We start from the raw sequence: 17582 nt of genomic DNA on the forward strand, positions 1-17582 counted from the left end.
AATTATGAAAAGAAAAAGTGAGTAGGGAGTTAGCATGTATTAAACTTTACAAAAGAGATGCCATAATGGCCTAAGAATAAACTTTCCTATTTAACTCATCTATAAAATAACAGATTCAGAAATAATAGTTAAGAAATAAGACACAAGATGTATATGGCAATTTACTGCATAATGAAAGAGAAATTTTAATTCAGTAAGAAAAACATAGTTTATTTAATAAGGGGATTGGCATGACTTGCTATCCATCTGGAAGAAAACAAAGTGAGCCCTCCAAACCATATACAAAAACAAACTTCAAACGTATTATATATGGAAGTTAAAAGTGAAATAACAAAAATATTAGAAGTAAATTGAGGAGAATATTTTATTTGTGTAATATTAGGACACAGATGTTCCTAAGCAAAACAAAACCCCTAAAACTCATAAAGGGAAAAAAGAGATATATTTTTTCATCACAATCTTAAAACTGTTATATGAAAAAGTACTATAAATAAAGGCAAATGCAAAAGACAATTAATATCTCTAATATGAAAGCTCTAAGAAAAAGATAATAGGCAATTCACAACAGATAAAATTCAAAAGCACTAAAACATGAAAATATGTTGCCAAGGAAAATGAAGTTAAAAGGTAAATTAAAACACAAATGAAATACCACATTTTCCATCATCCTCTTCATAACATTTTAGGAATCAGTGAGTGCTGCAAGAGTGTCAAGGGCTTCAATCTTTTGGGAAAGTAATCTGGAGGCTGTATATGAAATTCAAATTTAAAAGGATACATTTAAACTATATAAACATTTTGTCCTGGCATTATCATTATTGGGAATCTGTACTATGGAAATAAAGAAACCAGTACTTAAAAGACTTATATACTATTCACTACAGTGTTATGTGGAGTAGCAAAATACCTTTTCACTATACATTAAATGTTTCAATTTTGACTGTAACTTTTATACTCAGAAAAAACACACAAAACTCTTTTTATTTGGAGGGTGAAGGAGGTCACTTTATCTCTATTTGCAGGTAAAGTTATCAAGAGGAAAGGAAAATTAACAGTTTGCCAAAAATCAATACTGAAGCATTTAAGTTTGGAGATTATTGGTCCCAGTGGTATACTGAGGGGGACTACTCATAAGCTATTTTATAAATTCAATAAATAACCCGAGTTATACAAAAACATTTCAAGGCCCATATCTCAAATTTAAAAAGTCACTATGATAGTTTGATGAAACAGATGTGAAAGACGGCAGGACTTGTTCTATTAGTGAAATGTCGTCATCGTACATGGTATTTTATCACAACAGTTAATCTAATTCAATCTAAATGTGAGTAATATGTGAGTAGGGAAGCACCATGACCTATTCCTCTTGTCCTTTAAATAAAAGAAAACAAAAGATTAGTACTTCTCATGATAGCATATATACGGCTAAAAAAAAACCTCATATGGGTAGTTTCAGGTTTTATCTTTATTAAAAATATTGTTCCTTAAAATATCTTACAAGAATGTTCTTTTAAATTGTTACTTACACAAGGCCAGGAAAGTGTGCTTTGAATTCATCAAGACCAAGACTCTTCTTAGCAAGTCCTTGTTCATAATATAGTTTTTTATGTGATATGTGTGATGTTCCACACAAAATGTGAGTAGTTCTAAAATTAAGGCAAGCAGCTGTGCTGTTTGATAATTATCTACAAAGAAAGTCATCACATGAAAATAAAATAAATATTGCAATTCACCTAAAGAGAATAAAGTTTATGTCCCATATTTTAGAGCAAAAGCTAAACTGCATTTCTTCATTTTTATATAAATTAAAGAAGCTACAGATTTTTACTTTTTTATTAGCAGATTCTCAAATAATTGTTTTATTGATCAAACTGATACTTTCTAAGGCTCTGTATAAAGTATTTATTAGTGGTAAAAGGAAAAAAAGAATGCCTAAATAAAAATCTACAAACATGATAAGAAAACCCTCATTGCATTGATATCTTCTTAGTAATGTTTCTTTAATATATGCTTTCATTATTGATATTAATGAATCTATTAAAGGGTTCACAGTTAAGAATAATAAATACCTCAGGCTTTCTGCCTATCATGGTGCAGCAAAATTTCCCCCAAGAAAAATTAACATGCTTTCTTTAAAGATATCTTTAAGGAAAGGATATTTTGGCTATTTGAATATCACCTGAAAAATATTACACAAGATTTTTTAACAATAATCTTTCTAACATTAAATCGTGATATCTATGAGAGGCCCATTGAAATACACTACCTTTTTCTCCCTCAAGAGGCCTTCGTGTATGTATGCATTAATGAAATGATTTCAAATTGGTTCATAAACATCAAAACTGAATGGTCCAAGGACTTATGTCAATAATTACTGACACCTATCATAAATGTTTTAGGAAAGAAATATTAAACTGCAAGGAAATTTTAGAATCACAGCTTTACAGAATAAATCTAATCCAACTATTTTATTTTTCAAGAAGATGAACACATATTTTGTGGAACTCTGAAGGTATCGGGAATAAATGAGCATTCTATTGAGAATAGAATAGCCATTAAAAATACAAAATATAGTTCTGGTATTTATGAAGATCTTTCCTACATCAAATGCAAGTAAAGACTTTTACTTGCTTCAGACCAATCTATAAACGCTAACACCACAGCCAATATTTGAAAGAGTCCCTCACCAATAAAAAAAGAAACTCTTAATTTCTCAATTTAATTACAAAAGATTTTGTAACAGTCATCTTCAGTGTTAATCAAATGTCTTGTTTTTACTTTCTCAAATTAATCATTGTATCTCTAACTAATCCAATTTCTAAATGGTCTCCTCAACTGAAACTGGCTCTCCTAGACCACTGATAAGCCTAGTAGAGAAAGATAGGATGCTAGGTGCACACAGCATATTTTCCATACTTTCAACGTGATACCTGGGTATGTGTGCTCCAAGTAGAAGCAACAGTGCTTACACTCAGATTCATAAATACCTAAGCATAATGCTTTCATGCAGCATTCCTAACTGGCCTTAGTTTACTACGTTTCAAAAATAATGAACTCAACTTTCAGATGTCTTTTCAAAAAGATATCAGAAAATAATTTCTAAATTTGGAGGAGGGATCCCTGGGTGGCGCAGCGGTTTGGCGCCTGCCTTTGGCCCAGGGCGCGATCCTGGGGACCCGGGATCGAGTCCCACGTCGGGCTCCCGGTGCATGGAGCCTGCTTCTCCCTCCGCCTGTGTCTCTGCCTCTCTCTCTCTCTCTCTCTCTCTCTCTGTGACTATCATAAATAAATAAAAATTAAAAAAAAAAAAAAGAATTCTAAATTTGGAGGAAAAAAACAAAATTCCAACCAGTTTTCCATCTTTTATGTTAGAGAAAGTGGAATGTTCTTCTTTACAATAAAGAAAAAAGGTAATTTTTTTTTTTGGATTTTTAAAAAAATATATGCCTTTCCTAGCCTTGTATAAATAAATGCATTATATTCTGAGCAAAAAAAGCTTACTATTTGTATTAACTCCTAAAATAGGAATTTATACTTACCAGGGCAAATCGTGCTGTTTTTGTTAGATCCAACTATATTATCTAACAAAAAAAGTTAAAGTCAGTTACTTCAGTAATTATTCCATATTTTCCTAGTCACAACATACAAAGCATGTTTTTGACCATCTCATTTTACCTGAATAACCACTAAGAAGAATTAATTGTGAAGAGGGTGAGGGGACAGGCAAAACGGGTGAAGGGAGATAGAGGATTCCAGTTATGGAATGTATGTCACAGGGATAAAAGGTACAGCACAGGGAATATAATCAATGGTACTGTAGTAGTATCATTTGGTGATAGATGGTAGCTATAGTTGTGGTGAGCATAACTTAATGTATAGACTTGTTAAACTATCGTGCTGTCCACTGAAAGTAATGCAGCATCATGTGTCAACTATACTTCAATTTAAAAAAATAGTTGCTTCAAATATTATACCTGTATCTGCAATCTTTTACAGAACTGAGTGCAGATGAGAAACTGTTAAAAAACAATAAATATTCTGATAAAAAAGTGAAGTTACAACCAGAGATAAGACTGACACATTTTCTTTTACTTCTTAGTCATCCTCCAACAATTAGGGCATGTCTCTCTCGATATAGGAATTTCTTAAACTCCAGAATGATACATGTTAACAATTATCATTTATACTTTGAAAGTAAGTAGGATATTTTAAGTTCTGAATTCTAGGCATACAATCTTAGAGCACAATGGCATAGGGAAAAATACGAATGTCTATCGCATTATGTGTAATAGCAAACTAGAAACAAATGTACATTAGAAACAGAATGGCTAAATTACAACACACAAGAGACCATATTATTCAAAAGTTAAAAATAAGTAAGAACTCTAGGTATCAATATGGATAGATTTCAAAAATACACTGAGTAAAAGAAAAAAAAGGTAAAATAATGTGTACAACAGAAATGAATTCATATCAAGTTTTAAAAACACGAGAAACAATGCATTACAGGTCATAATAATATAAACACACATGGTGTGATAAACTTCAAATTCAGCATTCCTTGAGGGATGGGGTAAAGTGAGAATGTGAAGGTGTGCATAGGAAACTCTAACAGTGTCTGTAATTTATTTTCTTTTCAAAAAAATTTGAAAAAAATAGGGCAAGTTTGTTTTGATAAAGCCAACAGGATATATATGGGTTTCTGTCCTACAATTTTCTAAATATTTCTATAAGCTGGAAATGTCTTATTTTTAAATAAAGATTAAAAATGCATTTATTTTAATTTATACAAATGAAGCTATTCTGCATGAAAACGTTCTGGAACATGTTTTACCCAATTTTGTATTTTTGAGAACTAGTTAGATGGCATCAAAATTGTTATTTTAACTGCTATATAGAATTCCACTGTATGACTATAACACATTCTCCATTTTCTTACACATGCTTGTAACTGTTCATGCATTATACATAAATGTTCCCTAGGATATACACTCAGAAATTGAATTGATGGTATTATGTAAGGTATGCTCATTTCACAACTTAGTTTAGTAAACATTCTCTTTAACTGACTTCCTCTTTAAAATGACTTACCAATTAGCCAACACTCTCAAGAGAATATGCCCCCCTCATTTCTCATTTTACCAGTTACATTGTATGCATATCAAAATGTCCTTTGTTTACACTAATTATTTTTGGCAGTATGATTACATAATTTAAATACCACAGACTGATGAAATATAAAAATGTAGTATCTATGGGCTAAGTTTAATACAGTCTAGAAGTCTTTAAAACCAGAAGTTATAGCTGATGAATTATGTGTGTAGTTTATGCCTGAAAGAGGACATAGAAATACAATAAAAAGTATTAAAAAAAGCCTTACCCCTATACAAAATATTAGTAAATGAGTCAGCATTTAGAGTGTTTAGTTATTTTAATTTTTTGCTGCTTTAACCGACTTTTTTGATTAACCTCATCAACTTTTGATCCTTATGTTGTGAAACTAGAGAGCTTGTACTTTATTGCCAAATTATTCTCCAAAATGACTGTTCCCTTGGATTTTCTAATGTAGGGTAATAAACTGTTTACTCTTGCCCACTCTAGATAATCTCCTTTTGTTAAGTGTTTATATCTCTCTTCCTCAAGATGTAATACTTTTTGCCACATTTTCTGTATCATTCTCTAACACAGACCTTCTGAAACAATGGATATCGTGATTTTATACTGCAGTTTAAATTTTTCAGTAGTAATTTTTCTGTCATATAAAGCACTGAGTAGACAGTCTGTTATAGTTATACTACTTATTTCACTCTTTAAAAATGGAAATCATAAGCAGATAAGATACCCTACCTACCCTTTTCACACTTGTCTTCTGAAGTATTGGTCAAAAGTGGTGCTGTGAGAACATGCATACAATGGTTGTAGAAGAAATTTAGAAATTCACTTTTTTCAGTTTTCTGAAACACACAGAATTTTTTAAAATATTGCTTTTTAATTAATATCTTTAAGAGTTAATGCAAGTCATATACAAATAACAGATACTTTAAGATACCATGAAAGCACCAAAAAACTAGTTATATTCACCTTAATTGTATTTCTGCAGAACTGAAAAATCAAATCTATTTCATATAACTAAATTAAAATGAAAGCAAGAAAAAGATTATAAAAAATATTTCTGAGGAAAATTATTCAGAAGAATTTTTTTCTAACATGCTTGTGATCTGAGATGCAAAGGCTCTGTCAAGCAATGTAATATAGGACCAACTTAACTGCTTAAAATTTCAAACTCTTATCCATACCATATACAAATTTCAAACTACATTCATAGCATATCCAAATTGGGAAAAACACCAAAGTGATTTATCAAGCCATTTGAACAGTACAGAATTTAGATCTATTTTCTAAATTTCAAAAATTTATTATTTGGAAACTTGGAAAACAGTGTCTTTTGATTTTTGGCCACTATTTTTTATACAATGGTCTCATAAACAAGTAATGATTTAAACACAATATATACATTCTTTTCTAAATATAAAGTAATTTTATAAAGAAAAAATATCCCAGCACTTTGAGACAACTATTAATATTTTGGAATATTTCCATAAGTCTTTTCTGAATGACTTCTCCTATCATGTAGTTGACATCATTCAGTACATATTAATTCTTTCATTATGATTAAAGAATACATAACATAAAATTTACTATCTTAGGCATTTTTACTGTTTACAGTTCAGCAGTGTTACACATACGTACCCTGTTGTGCATTCATTTTTAAGAAGTTAACAGAATGAGGCCAAGGGCCATTAATAGAAATGCTAACATTTTACTAAGATTTTCGCAGATCACAATTTGCATTTTACCACAAATAAACTGCTGCAGGAACACCACAGCTATTTGGATCCCAAGTGTACAAATACGTAAATATTATTTTCCAAAATTGTACACATTTTAAGATTTTATATTTACATATAATTTATATATTATACATAATTTATTATACATTAAATTACCTAAACTGACTAGACCAAAACATTTTTATCTCAGAATAATTTCTTACATTAGTTGTAGCCAGCATGTTTTCTGGATCAATTAGAGTACGAAGAAGTCCCATTAACTGAACAGCACCTCCTAGCTCAGGATCAGTATCACAGATCATTTGCTCAATTACTACATTAATGAGAAGGATATCCTGAAAGAAAATGTATTTCCATTAGATCTGGTTTGGATAGAAGACAAATATACCAGCTGAAAGAATAAAACCAGAACCAAAAAATAACTTGTTTTTTTTTTTTAATGAACTTGTTTAAACTTTTATATTCCCAGTATTTTTCAAAGTTCTATAAACACACTAGAGTGAAAAAAGCTCACTAAAAAAAAAAAAAAACAGAGCACACTACAGCTTATGGCAACATCAACATATGGAAGTAGAAAACAAAATCATTAATCATCGGTGATTCTTGTTCATTAGAGATTCTAAAAGATTATTGTTCTAAATTTCAGCCTCAGATTGGAATTTAGAAGCCACCTGAACAAGGAAGATCATACATCATGTGACCCTAAAACAGATTATATCAGTTTCAAAAGAGAAAATCCTTTCTACCAAACAGTGAGGAAAACCCAGTATACAACTCTCCACAGGAGGCAAGTGGGTGCACACTGTGTTACATAATAATCTAATGCCATAGAGATCTGCATTAATTGCATGTTTTGGGATCTTAATTATGAAACTACAAAGTAGCTTGCAGATACAGTATTTGCCTCTTCCTGTATTTTTAAGAAATCTTGAAAATTATAGTACAAAGTGTTCATATCAAAGAAAAAAGTTTTGACATCAACTCAATTGATTTGAGAATATACTTATTATTGGGGGAAGAAATATAGTAACTGAAGGAAATGAAATGAAGGAACTGCATGGGATGAAGATAAATTTCTTAAGTTGGGAGAATTTTGTAAAACAATAAATCTTCAGTATAAAGCACTTTTTAAAAAAAGATTTTATTTATTTGAGAGAGAGCAAGCATGCACGTGAGCAGGGAGGAGGGGCAGAGGCAAAAGCAGACCCCCTGCTTAGCAGGGACAAGGACTTAAGGCTCCATTCCAGGACCCTGAGACCATGATCTGAGCTGAAAGGCATATGCTTAACCGACTGAGTTACTCAGGCAACCCCAGGATAAAGTACTTTTTGTTACTTTTGTTGTGCTAGCCCCTCTTAAATTTAACATACTGTGGTTTCCACAAGTATTTCCCTGCAAAGTTGTCTGTGTTCCATGAAGAGAACCAACAAAAGCATGTCACAGTCACTTAACTTAAAATTAGAACCCTGGGATCCCTGGGTGGCGCAGCGGTTTGGCGCCTGCCTTTGGCCCAGGGCGCGATCCTGGAGACCCGGGATCGAATCCCATGTCGGGCTCCCGGTGCATGGAGCCTGCTTCTCCCTCTGCCTATGTCTCTGCCTCTATCTCTCTCTCTCTCTGTGTGTGACTATCATAAATAAATAAAATTAAAAAAAAATTTAATTAAAAAAAATAAATAAATAAAATTAGAACCCTAACCCCTACCATGTTTCAAAATTTGAACACTAATGAATCAATTCTGTCATGGCATTAGAAACAGAATAAAATCTCTTCAAAGAGGAATTATGAAATAAAAATCACAGAATTAATAAATCCAGAACCAAGCCTCATTTCAGTTACAAGGAAAAAGGGAGATTCCACATTTATCTGCTGCTCTTTCTTATTCTTTTTTTTTTTTTTTTTTTAATTTATTTATGATAGTCACACAGAGAGAGAGAGAGGCAGAGACACAGGCTGAGGGAGAAGCAGGCTCCATGCACCGGGAGCCCGACGTGGGATTCGATCCCGGGTCTCCAGGATCGTGCCCTGGGCCAAAGGCAGGTGCTAAACCACTGCGCGCCACCCAGGGATCCCCTTGCTCTTTCTTATTCTAGTGGGATCAGCAAAGCACAACTCACGTAAATATTAAGATACTACAAAAAGGTGTCATCCAATGAACTTTCTTCAGGACAATGCTAGGGCATTTACTTACTTTAAATTTATGTCAATGTGTACTACTTATATTCTACCAGTTAATTAGGGCCTTAGATAATTCGCTAAATTATATATAATCTTCTTTCATAAGTTTATGCATTTAAAGTAGGCACAAAAAATCATAAATGATGAATGTAGGTTATATCTAAATAAAACCACAGTGGCAAGAAATACTTAAGGTATAGCTCATAACACTGAAATGTCATTTCAATATACATTCTTCAAACTATTTATTCTTGTTTTCTCTCTTACATGCAGCTTCTCATAAATCCTGCTTCCATCAGTATCAATGCCAAACTTTGAGTCCCATAATTTAGTAACACGTGGAAGTGAAAAATGTTGATTTATGTATTTCATAGTGAAAATGACTGCTAAAGAGAGCTATAGCCTTTTCAGGAAATAAGAAAAGAACTGCCTTTCTCAAAGGCCTGTAAGACTTCCCTGCCAGAGAGAGGTATATGCATTAGATACTCTTCTCTAGAACATTTTAAGATACTCAAGCTTCAGACAGGAAGGGCACAGAGGTTAGTAGATAAACTGAATTAATTATGCCTGGACATGGGGTGCCTGGATGGCTCGATCGGCTGAACATCTGACTCTTGGTTTTGGCTCAGGTTATGATCTCAGGGTTGTAAGACTGAGTCCGGAGTTGAGCTCCGCCCTCAGTGGGGAGTTAGCTTAAGAGTCTCTCCCTCTTCCTCTGCCTTTCCTGCCACTCGTGCAGCACGCATTCTAATAAATAAGACTTTCAAAAAAAGAGATTAGGCTTGGATAAAATCTTTAAAATCCATAACAAGCAAATAGTTTGGAAGCCTACTACATAGTTGAGGAAGCTTAACTGTCAAGAAAGTTTTATTTATTTATTTTTTTTTTAAGAAAGTTTTAAAATAAGCAACACTTCCATGACTGTCCAATCTCTAAGACCACCACTGGGCCACAGAACTCACACCAACAGAAAGTAGGCTGTGAAGATTATATAGGTCCTTGAAGGAAAGGCATCTTCTGTTGCCCATCTCAGATGTAGACACAGTGATAATGTCTTGAGGGAAGAAAGGCTTTGGAAAAAAATAGGCAAGGGGGATTCTTTAGAGACTACTGGTTTAGTTAATCAAGGACTTCCCAGGACAAGGAGTCCACACCATTGCTATTCAACAAATATCTGATGAACCAGTGAATCACAGTTGTGAATGAACGACTGCTATCTGTATGCTCTCTTTTACCAAATAAAAGCACTTTAGTTGTGATGTTGGGGGCAGATAAACTATCTGTTTATAGGTCACTGAAACACTGGGGAGGCTTATCTGGACTTGAAGAGGACTACCTAATACTCAAATATTCTGTACGTGGTACTGGATACAAAAGTGAACAGAAACTTGATTTGTCTCCCTTGAGGGAAGGGTGGGTGAGGAAAGAAAAATATGTATGAAAGTTAGGTAGCTAGAGTGGACTATGGCTGATACTACGAGATGCCAACCTAGTCTCTATTTTCTTTGCTTTGCTAGCAGAGCCCAAATTTTGTTCAGAGGTAATGTACTTAGTGAAAACATTGTTTCCCAATCCTTCATAGCTAAGGGTAACTTCCTTTTGGCCAAAGAAATCCAAGTAGAAACCGCTAAGTAGAACCTTCAGGAAAGTGCTTTAAAATGAAACACAAAAGCTATCTGCTCTCTTATTTTGCTTTCTGCCTTTCTTATTCCTGGAGGTGGAATAGAAATCTTTCAACCTCACGGTAACAGACATTAAAACCAGAAAATGAGGATGACTGATTCAACAGATGAAAGTCTTTTGGCATCATGAGCTGCTATCTGAGGGTATCATGGAGCTGCTCATGACTTATTGTGACATTAATAAAACTTTTATTAGGTAGAACTATTCTAAGTTGGTTTCTCTTTTTTGTGTGTGATAAAAACATTTAACATAGTATCTACTCTGTTAGCAAAATTTTAAGTATATAATATTCTTAGGTACTATGATACTGTATAGTAGATCTCTGGAACTTACTTATCCTGTATAACTAAAACTATATACCCTTTAACTAATGTCTTCCCCATTTCCCCCACTCCACATCCCCTAGCAAGCACCATTATTCTTATTCTAGGAGTCTATTTTATATTCCTCATTTAAGAATTATCACGTATTATTCCTTCTGTGTCTAGCTAATTTCACTTAGCAAAATGTCCTCTAGGTTCATTCAAGTGAACAGGATTTCCTATTACAATGCTGAATAATGTTCTACTGTATATATGTGACAAATTTTATCAATTCATCTGCAGATGGACATTGAGGTGGCTTAGATGTCTTGACTATTGTGAATAATGCTGTAATGAACAAGGAAGAAATTTCACTTTAAGATCTTTTGGATTTATAGACAGAAGATTGCTGGGTCATATAGTAGTCTATTTTAATTTTTAGAGGAACTTCCATACTGTTTTCCATGATAGCTGCACCAGTATATCCCCATCATCAATGTACAAGGGCTCTTCTTTTCTCCACATCCTTATCATGACTTGTTATCAATATTTTTTGATATTAGCCATCCTTTTTTTTTTTTTGAGGACAGGTTCCACATTTTATTTACATTTTAAGACTAACCTTCATCTCAAAATCATATATCCATAAACCTATTTCCTTTCTGTTGGCTGCACTTAAATGCACTGGTTTGTCAAACAAAGACTGTAAATATTTACAATGTCTGTTACATGTAACACACATAGGAATGGCTTTTAACAGAAATCCATGATTTCCTCCACATTTTTTAATTATAAATACAGGCATCAAAACAATATTGAACTATGTTTGATACTACTAGTCAGCACCCTCACCACTTCAAAACTTAACACCATTTGTGACAATATTCTTTGTACCTGCTACTTCAGACGACTTCACCTGAAGCTTTCAATAAGCAAGATGGATAAAGCATGCCATTTGTTTTTTCTTCTTGAGATTTTTCACTTTTCAGAAACACACATGCTTCCACAGCATCTGACTCTTCTCTCCATGCTTTCATCTTGTAAGCCTGAACTCTATTTTGAGTACTCTAGGTTTATGTATAAATGACAGTACCATTGCTTACTACACCTTTCATCCCTCAAGTTCTTCCAACAAGAGAAAATTATGAGGAACTTTAACTCCTGTACAGACCACCATCTTCTCCTGAAGTTCCAATACTTGCCATCCTAATAGATGTATGTGTACTTTGGAGAAATGTCTGTTTAGTTCCTTTGCCCATTTTCAAATTGGGCTATATTTTTTGCTACTGGGCTGCAGGAATTCCTTACATATTTTGAATATTAACATCTCATCACCAATTGCAAACAAACTCTACACTTTTATTCCCAACCTACATACTGTTGATGTCAGATTTCTTTTTATATTGTGTATCTATTAATTTTTGTAATTATAGTTATTAATATTTGTCTTTTACCTTTTGTATTAGGGTTAAAAGTGATTTATACACCATGAATAGAGTATTATATCATTCTGTATCCGTCTACATATTTACCTTCACCAGTGAGATTTTTTTTTTTTAAGATTTTATTTATTTATTCATAGAGACACACACAGAGAGAGAGGCAGAGACACAGGCAGAGGGAGAAGCAGGATCCACGCAGAGAGCCCCACGTGGGACTCGATCCAGGGTCTCGGATCACGCTCTGGGCTGCAGGCGGCGCCAAACCGCTGCGCCACTGGGGCTGTCCCACCAGTGAGATTTACACCATTTCTATTTACATGTTTTCTTGGAGCTGTTTAGTGTTCTTTCATTTAACTTTAAGAATTCCCTTTAGCATGTCTTCTGAGACCAGTCTAGTGATGCCAGGTAAAGCATTCTCAGTTGGCATTTTTAACACTTTGGATTTATCATCTCACTTTCTTCTGGCCTGTAAGGATTTTGCTGAGAAATTTGCTAAAACTTATGGGAGTTTCCTTGCATATGATGAGGTTTTTTTAGTTTTTTGTTTTGCTGCTCTAAAAATTCTGTTTTTGACTTTTGATAGTTTTATTGTAATGTGTCTTAGTGAAGATCTCTTTGGATAGCCTATATGAAGACATATAAATTTCATGTGCTTGGACGACCATTTCTTTCCCCTGATTTGATGCTATTAGCCATTATTTCTTTTTTTCTTTCTTTTTTTTTTTTTTTAGCCATTATTTCTTTAAATAAATTTCTTCCCCCTTTCTTTCTCTTCTCCTTCGAGGTATGAGGTTCCTATAATGTGTATACTGTTTTCTTTATGATATCTCATAATACATGAAAGCTTTTCTCCACTATTTTTCATTCTTTTTTTCTTTTAGTTCTCTGACTGGATATTTTCAAATGGCTGGTCTTTGAGTTCTCTATTTTTATTTCTACTTGATTGAATCTGCTGCTAAAGTTGTTTATTGCTTTTTTTCTTTCTTTCCAGTTTAGTCAATGTATTCTTTAGCTCTAGATTTTGATTATTTTTTAATAGTTTGTGTCTCTGTTGAACTTCTCATTTTGTTCACGTACTATTTTTCTGATTTCATTTAGTTATCTGTGTTCTCTTGCGGCTCACTGAGCTTCTTTAAGACAATTATTTTGGATTGTCAGGTAGTTCACAGTTTTCCATTATTTTAGGGTCAGCTATGATAGCTTATGGTGGTATCAAGTTTTTCCTGATCTTTGTAATCTTGCACTGCTGTCTGCCCATCTAAAGAAGCAATTAGCTCTTTCGGTCTTTAAAGACTGGCTTTGGCAAGGAAAATTCTTCACAAGTCAGCCTAGTCAGAGTTTTTGGCTGGGTCAGCTGATGGGGTTCATTACCAGAGTACATGGGCCAGTTATTGAAATGTGTGTGGTGGTGCTGAGAGTCCCTGCTCCTTTTCTTTCTTCTTAGCTATTGCAAGGTGATTCCCTCACTGTTCTGGATAGTACAAGAAAGAAATGGCCCTCATGGGTAATGTTCTGAAAGGCTAGGGATATCACACTCTCACTTTATACTCCCTTTCCCCATGAGAGAATCTGTGGGCCCAGAGGATCTCTCTCAGTGGTGTGCTATGCTGACTTGGGGAGAAGTGACAAAGGTAAAGTGAAATTGCTCCTACCCTTTCAATGCATCATTTCTCATTTCTGTGCTCCACTCAAGTACTATAATCTCTAATCTGGACTCTAGAAGCTGGGTGGAGGTATTCGTGTCTGTTACTAGTTGTTAAATCAATTTCTGTTGTGGGGATGAGACCTGGTATTTCCTAGTCTTTCTTAGTGATGCCATTCCTGATTCTTCTGATATATGAGGCCAAACCCATTCTTAAGTAATACATTAATTCCTTTTTCTCCTCTTCCTTTCTTTTGTCACAGGTCAGGCCTTCCTTCTCCAGTTATCTCTCCATCATGATGCTATTAGAACTACCCTTCTAAAACAGAGACCTGATCAAGTCATCCTTTGCTTAGAATGGTTGTAAGAGAAAAGATTCAATTCTAGACTATATAGGTAGCAAATATTCTAATCTTGTGCTGTTCAATATGGTATCTACTTGCCACACAAAAGGCAGTTTAAAATTAAAGCCAGTAATTCCTTAGTCACACTACCTAAATTTTAAGTGCTTGGTAGCCATACGTAGCAAGGGGTTACCTTGTTGAATGGTAACAGAATAAACTTTTCCATCATCATAGAAACTAAACAGCACTCTTCAAGTTTATTATTATAGTTTCATTGTTAAAGAAAAGGGGGAAAAAAACCGGGATAATCAGAAAAAAGATGCAAGGGGAGAAAAAGGGCAAAATATGAGAATTTCTCATAATCAAAATACTAACTTCCACATGCAATGATATAAAAGTCTGGCTCAGCGGTTTAGCGCTTCCTTCAGCCTAGGCGTTATCCTGAAGACCCGGGATCGAGTCCCGCATCAGGCTTCCTGCATGGAGCCTGTTTCTCCCTCTGCCTGTGTCTCAGCCTCTCTCTCTCTTGCTCTCTATCTCTCATGAGTAAATAAATAAAAATCTTCAACAACAACAACAAAAAAAAGATGGCTTCCAAATTCTTGTGTCAGATGGGTTTATTTTTATAGCTTTTAAGTAGTACTTTAATGAAACAAAAATAATTTACTAAAGAAAACACAAAAGAGAGATGAATCCAAAAACTTTCTAATTCTGTAATAAGAGTTAGACTTCTGCACTAAAATCTGCTCTGAAACTACACACAGACTTCTGCTTTTGGATAAGATGGAGTCACAGGAACTAGGTTTAGTTTTTACCCAGAACAACAACAACAGAAAACTGGACAAAATATGAAACTACAGTTGGTAATACAGTAGGCATTGGCCAGTGAAAGACAATGAAAGATGTGGAAAAATGAGATAAGCCCTAGGATATATGTTAGGTTCTATTATTATTATTATTTTTCTGAATTCTGTCAAATTAAGTAAAAATCAACTTCTAAAATAATAGAATTTTCTGTGTAAAAAAATAAAATAAAATAATAAAATAAAATAAAATAAAATAAAATAAAATAAAATAAAATACTAGAATTAACCACAGATTTAGAGATTCTACCCCACAAAGCAGTATGGAACAACAAGACAGTGTTATTCCAAAGGTACATCTTCCTCAGTAAACAATTAAAATTAATCTACTACAATGCATGACTACATATGCTCAAAAGTAATACTATTTTTCAGAAACAATGAACAAATAGCTCCAAAAACAATGTAACAAATGACTGAACATACATCAATGAGCAATGTATTATCAACATTACGTCTGTACGGCACGTTTCATCTCTTAATTAACACAAAAGAGCAAGCTATTCCTAGAAGGAATAGCAGAACCTAGCTGAACCGAAGGACCTAGACTCTCTAACTCCAGTACAGTCATCTAAAATACACACTAAGTATCCTCATTAACTCTCCCATGCCTATTTCTCCAATAGCAGAACAAAGGGAATGGAATCACTGTAAGTTGAACCTCTTTCAAAATTTGACTTATTTCTGTCTACTAGAGTTCTTTACTGGCATTAAAATACTACACATACAAATCTAATTTTCCTTAAACTGGTTCTCCAACAATGGCATTACTCAGGCTAGAAAAAAAAACTCATGCTCAAGCAAGTGCAGCTAAATAACGAAGATGTGAGAAAAACTACTGGAATATTCCTTCAAAAGCCAAATGATGACTTGATGTGCAAATAAACCATTATAGAGTAACTCCAGTTAATATGTGTCAATGCTGGAGCACCAAAATCTATTCTAGAGAACACTCACACACACACACCTTCATCTCCCTTTAAATTTACAGTCTTAATTAAGAGGGCCCAATGATTTCCTTCCTATTGAAGCCTGCTTATTCCTATGGTCTCTCTTTTAACTTTTTACACTGCCATAGCAGCTTCTGCAATTAAAACCTTCAATTCAGAGTGAGCCTCTGAACACCTGCAATGTTCTGAGAAAGGGGTCTAAGTCAGGGGTTGGCAAACTACAAGGCTACTTTGCTGGCTGCCTACTTTGTAAATAAAACTTTAAGGTGAAAAATTTACTGGAACATAGTTACACCATCTATGGACAATTCACATTATGATGGCAGGGTTGAGTAATTGTAACAGAGACCATATAGGCCCATGAAATCTGATTTAACCAAAGTTTCCAAGAGACTTTTCAAGGTTTTAGTTATTTCTAAATCAAAGTTTTAGAGAAATGATACTCCCATTACCATTAGTTTCATCACACTCCAATCTCATACTATTCTTAGAAGCACATACTGGTTTTTAAAAGTTTATTTCTGTGGGTTTAAAAATGTTGCAATACCGCAAAAAATAATTAGCCAACAGAGGGGAAGTTCTGGGTTCCTACACATGGAATTCAGAGATTATCCAGGTTATCATCTGGCAACTCTATTTTCTGACTGGGAAAGATAAAGAACATACTTTATTCCATTGTTTCTAAGATTTCTTAAAACTTTTAACTTCTTGATATTGAGATACATTTTACAATCTATGGCATTACACAGTCATTATCAGACAAGTCACAAACATGACAAAGTCAAATGAATATTTTCCACTAACGCTTTCCTGTAAGATCAAGAAAATATTAGCATCCACATATCTTAGATTCCATGAATATAGTAAATAAGAGGAAAAAGAAAGAATGTCAGGAGCAGGAACATTATTCTGAAGTAGATTAAAAACTGATGGATGCTGTGGAAACATTTTTGTTTTTTATATGTAAATATAAGAATTATTTTTAAAAATGCACATGGAATTTGTTTCATAGCAACATGAATGAAGGCTACAAATATAATACTTCTTTTAATCCATCTGCCATGTCAGAAGAAAGCAAACACAGCTCTTCAAATTCTATAGAATTTAACGGTCCAACTCCTTAAAGTCTGTGAAATAGCAAAACAATCTAAACAAAAAACCCTTTAAGCTCATTTTTTAAAGTTGAGGGAATTTCTTGATGTGATGCAATGAATGAAACATTACTTCTATACCACTCCTGACACAAAGAAATAACAACCTAAATCAAATCATGAGGAACCATGAAATAAATCTAGATTGTTGGATAGTGGACCTGAAAGTTTTCAGT

At 33.7% G+C, this 17582-nt stretch overlaps 1 protein-coding gene across 2 annotated transcripts in view; it reads right to left on the bottom strand.

The window, feature by feature from the left end:
- Positions 1-17582, bottom strand: part of PPP4R3B (protein phosphatase 4 regulatory subunit 3B) — a 62369-nt gene that overhangs the window by 15686 nt on the left and 29101 nt on the right. For both annotated transcript variants that reach the window (XM_025992672.2, XM_025992673.2), the window contains exons 8-11: positions 7055-7186; positions 5852-5954; positions 3540-3581; positions 1527-1685 (exon numbers count right to left, since the gene is read on the bottom strand). In XM_025992672.2, coding sequence (XP_025848457.1) covers positions 1527-1685; positions 3540-3581; positions 5852-5954; positions 7055-7186 — 436 coding nt within the window. The remainder of the gene's footprint in view (positions 1-1526; positions 1686-3539; positions 3582-5851; positions 5955-7054; positions 7187-17582) is intronic.

Source organism: Vulpes vulpes, chromosome 16 (genome assembly GCF_048418805.1).
Source record: "Vulpes vulpes isolate BD-2025 chromosome 16, VulVul3, whole genome shotgun sequence".
Lineage (NCBI taxonomy): Eukaryota > Metazoa > Chordata > Mammalia > Carnivora > Canidae > Vulpes > Vulpes vulpes.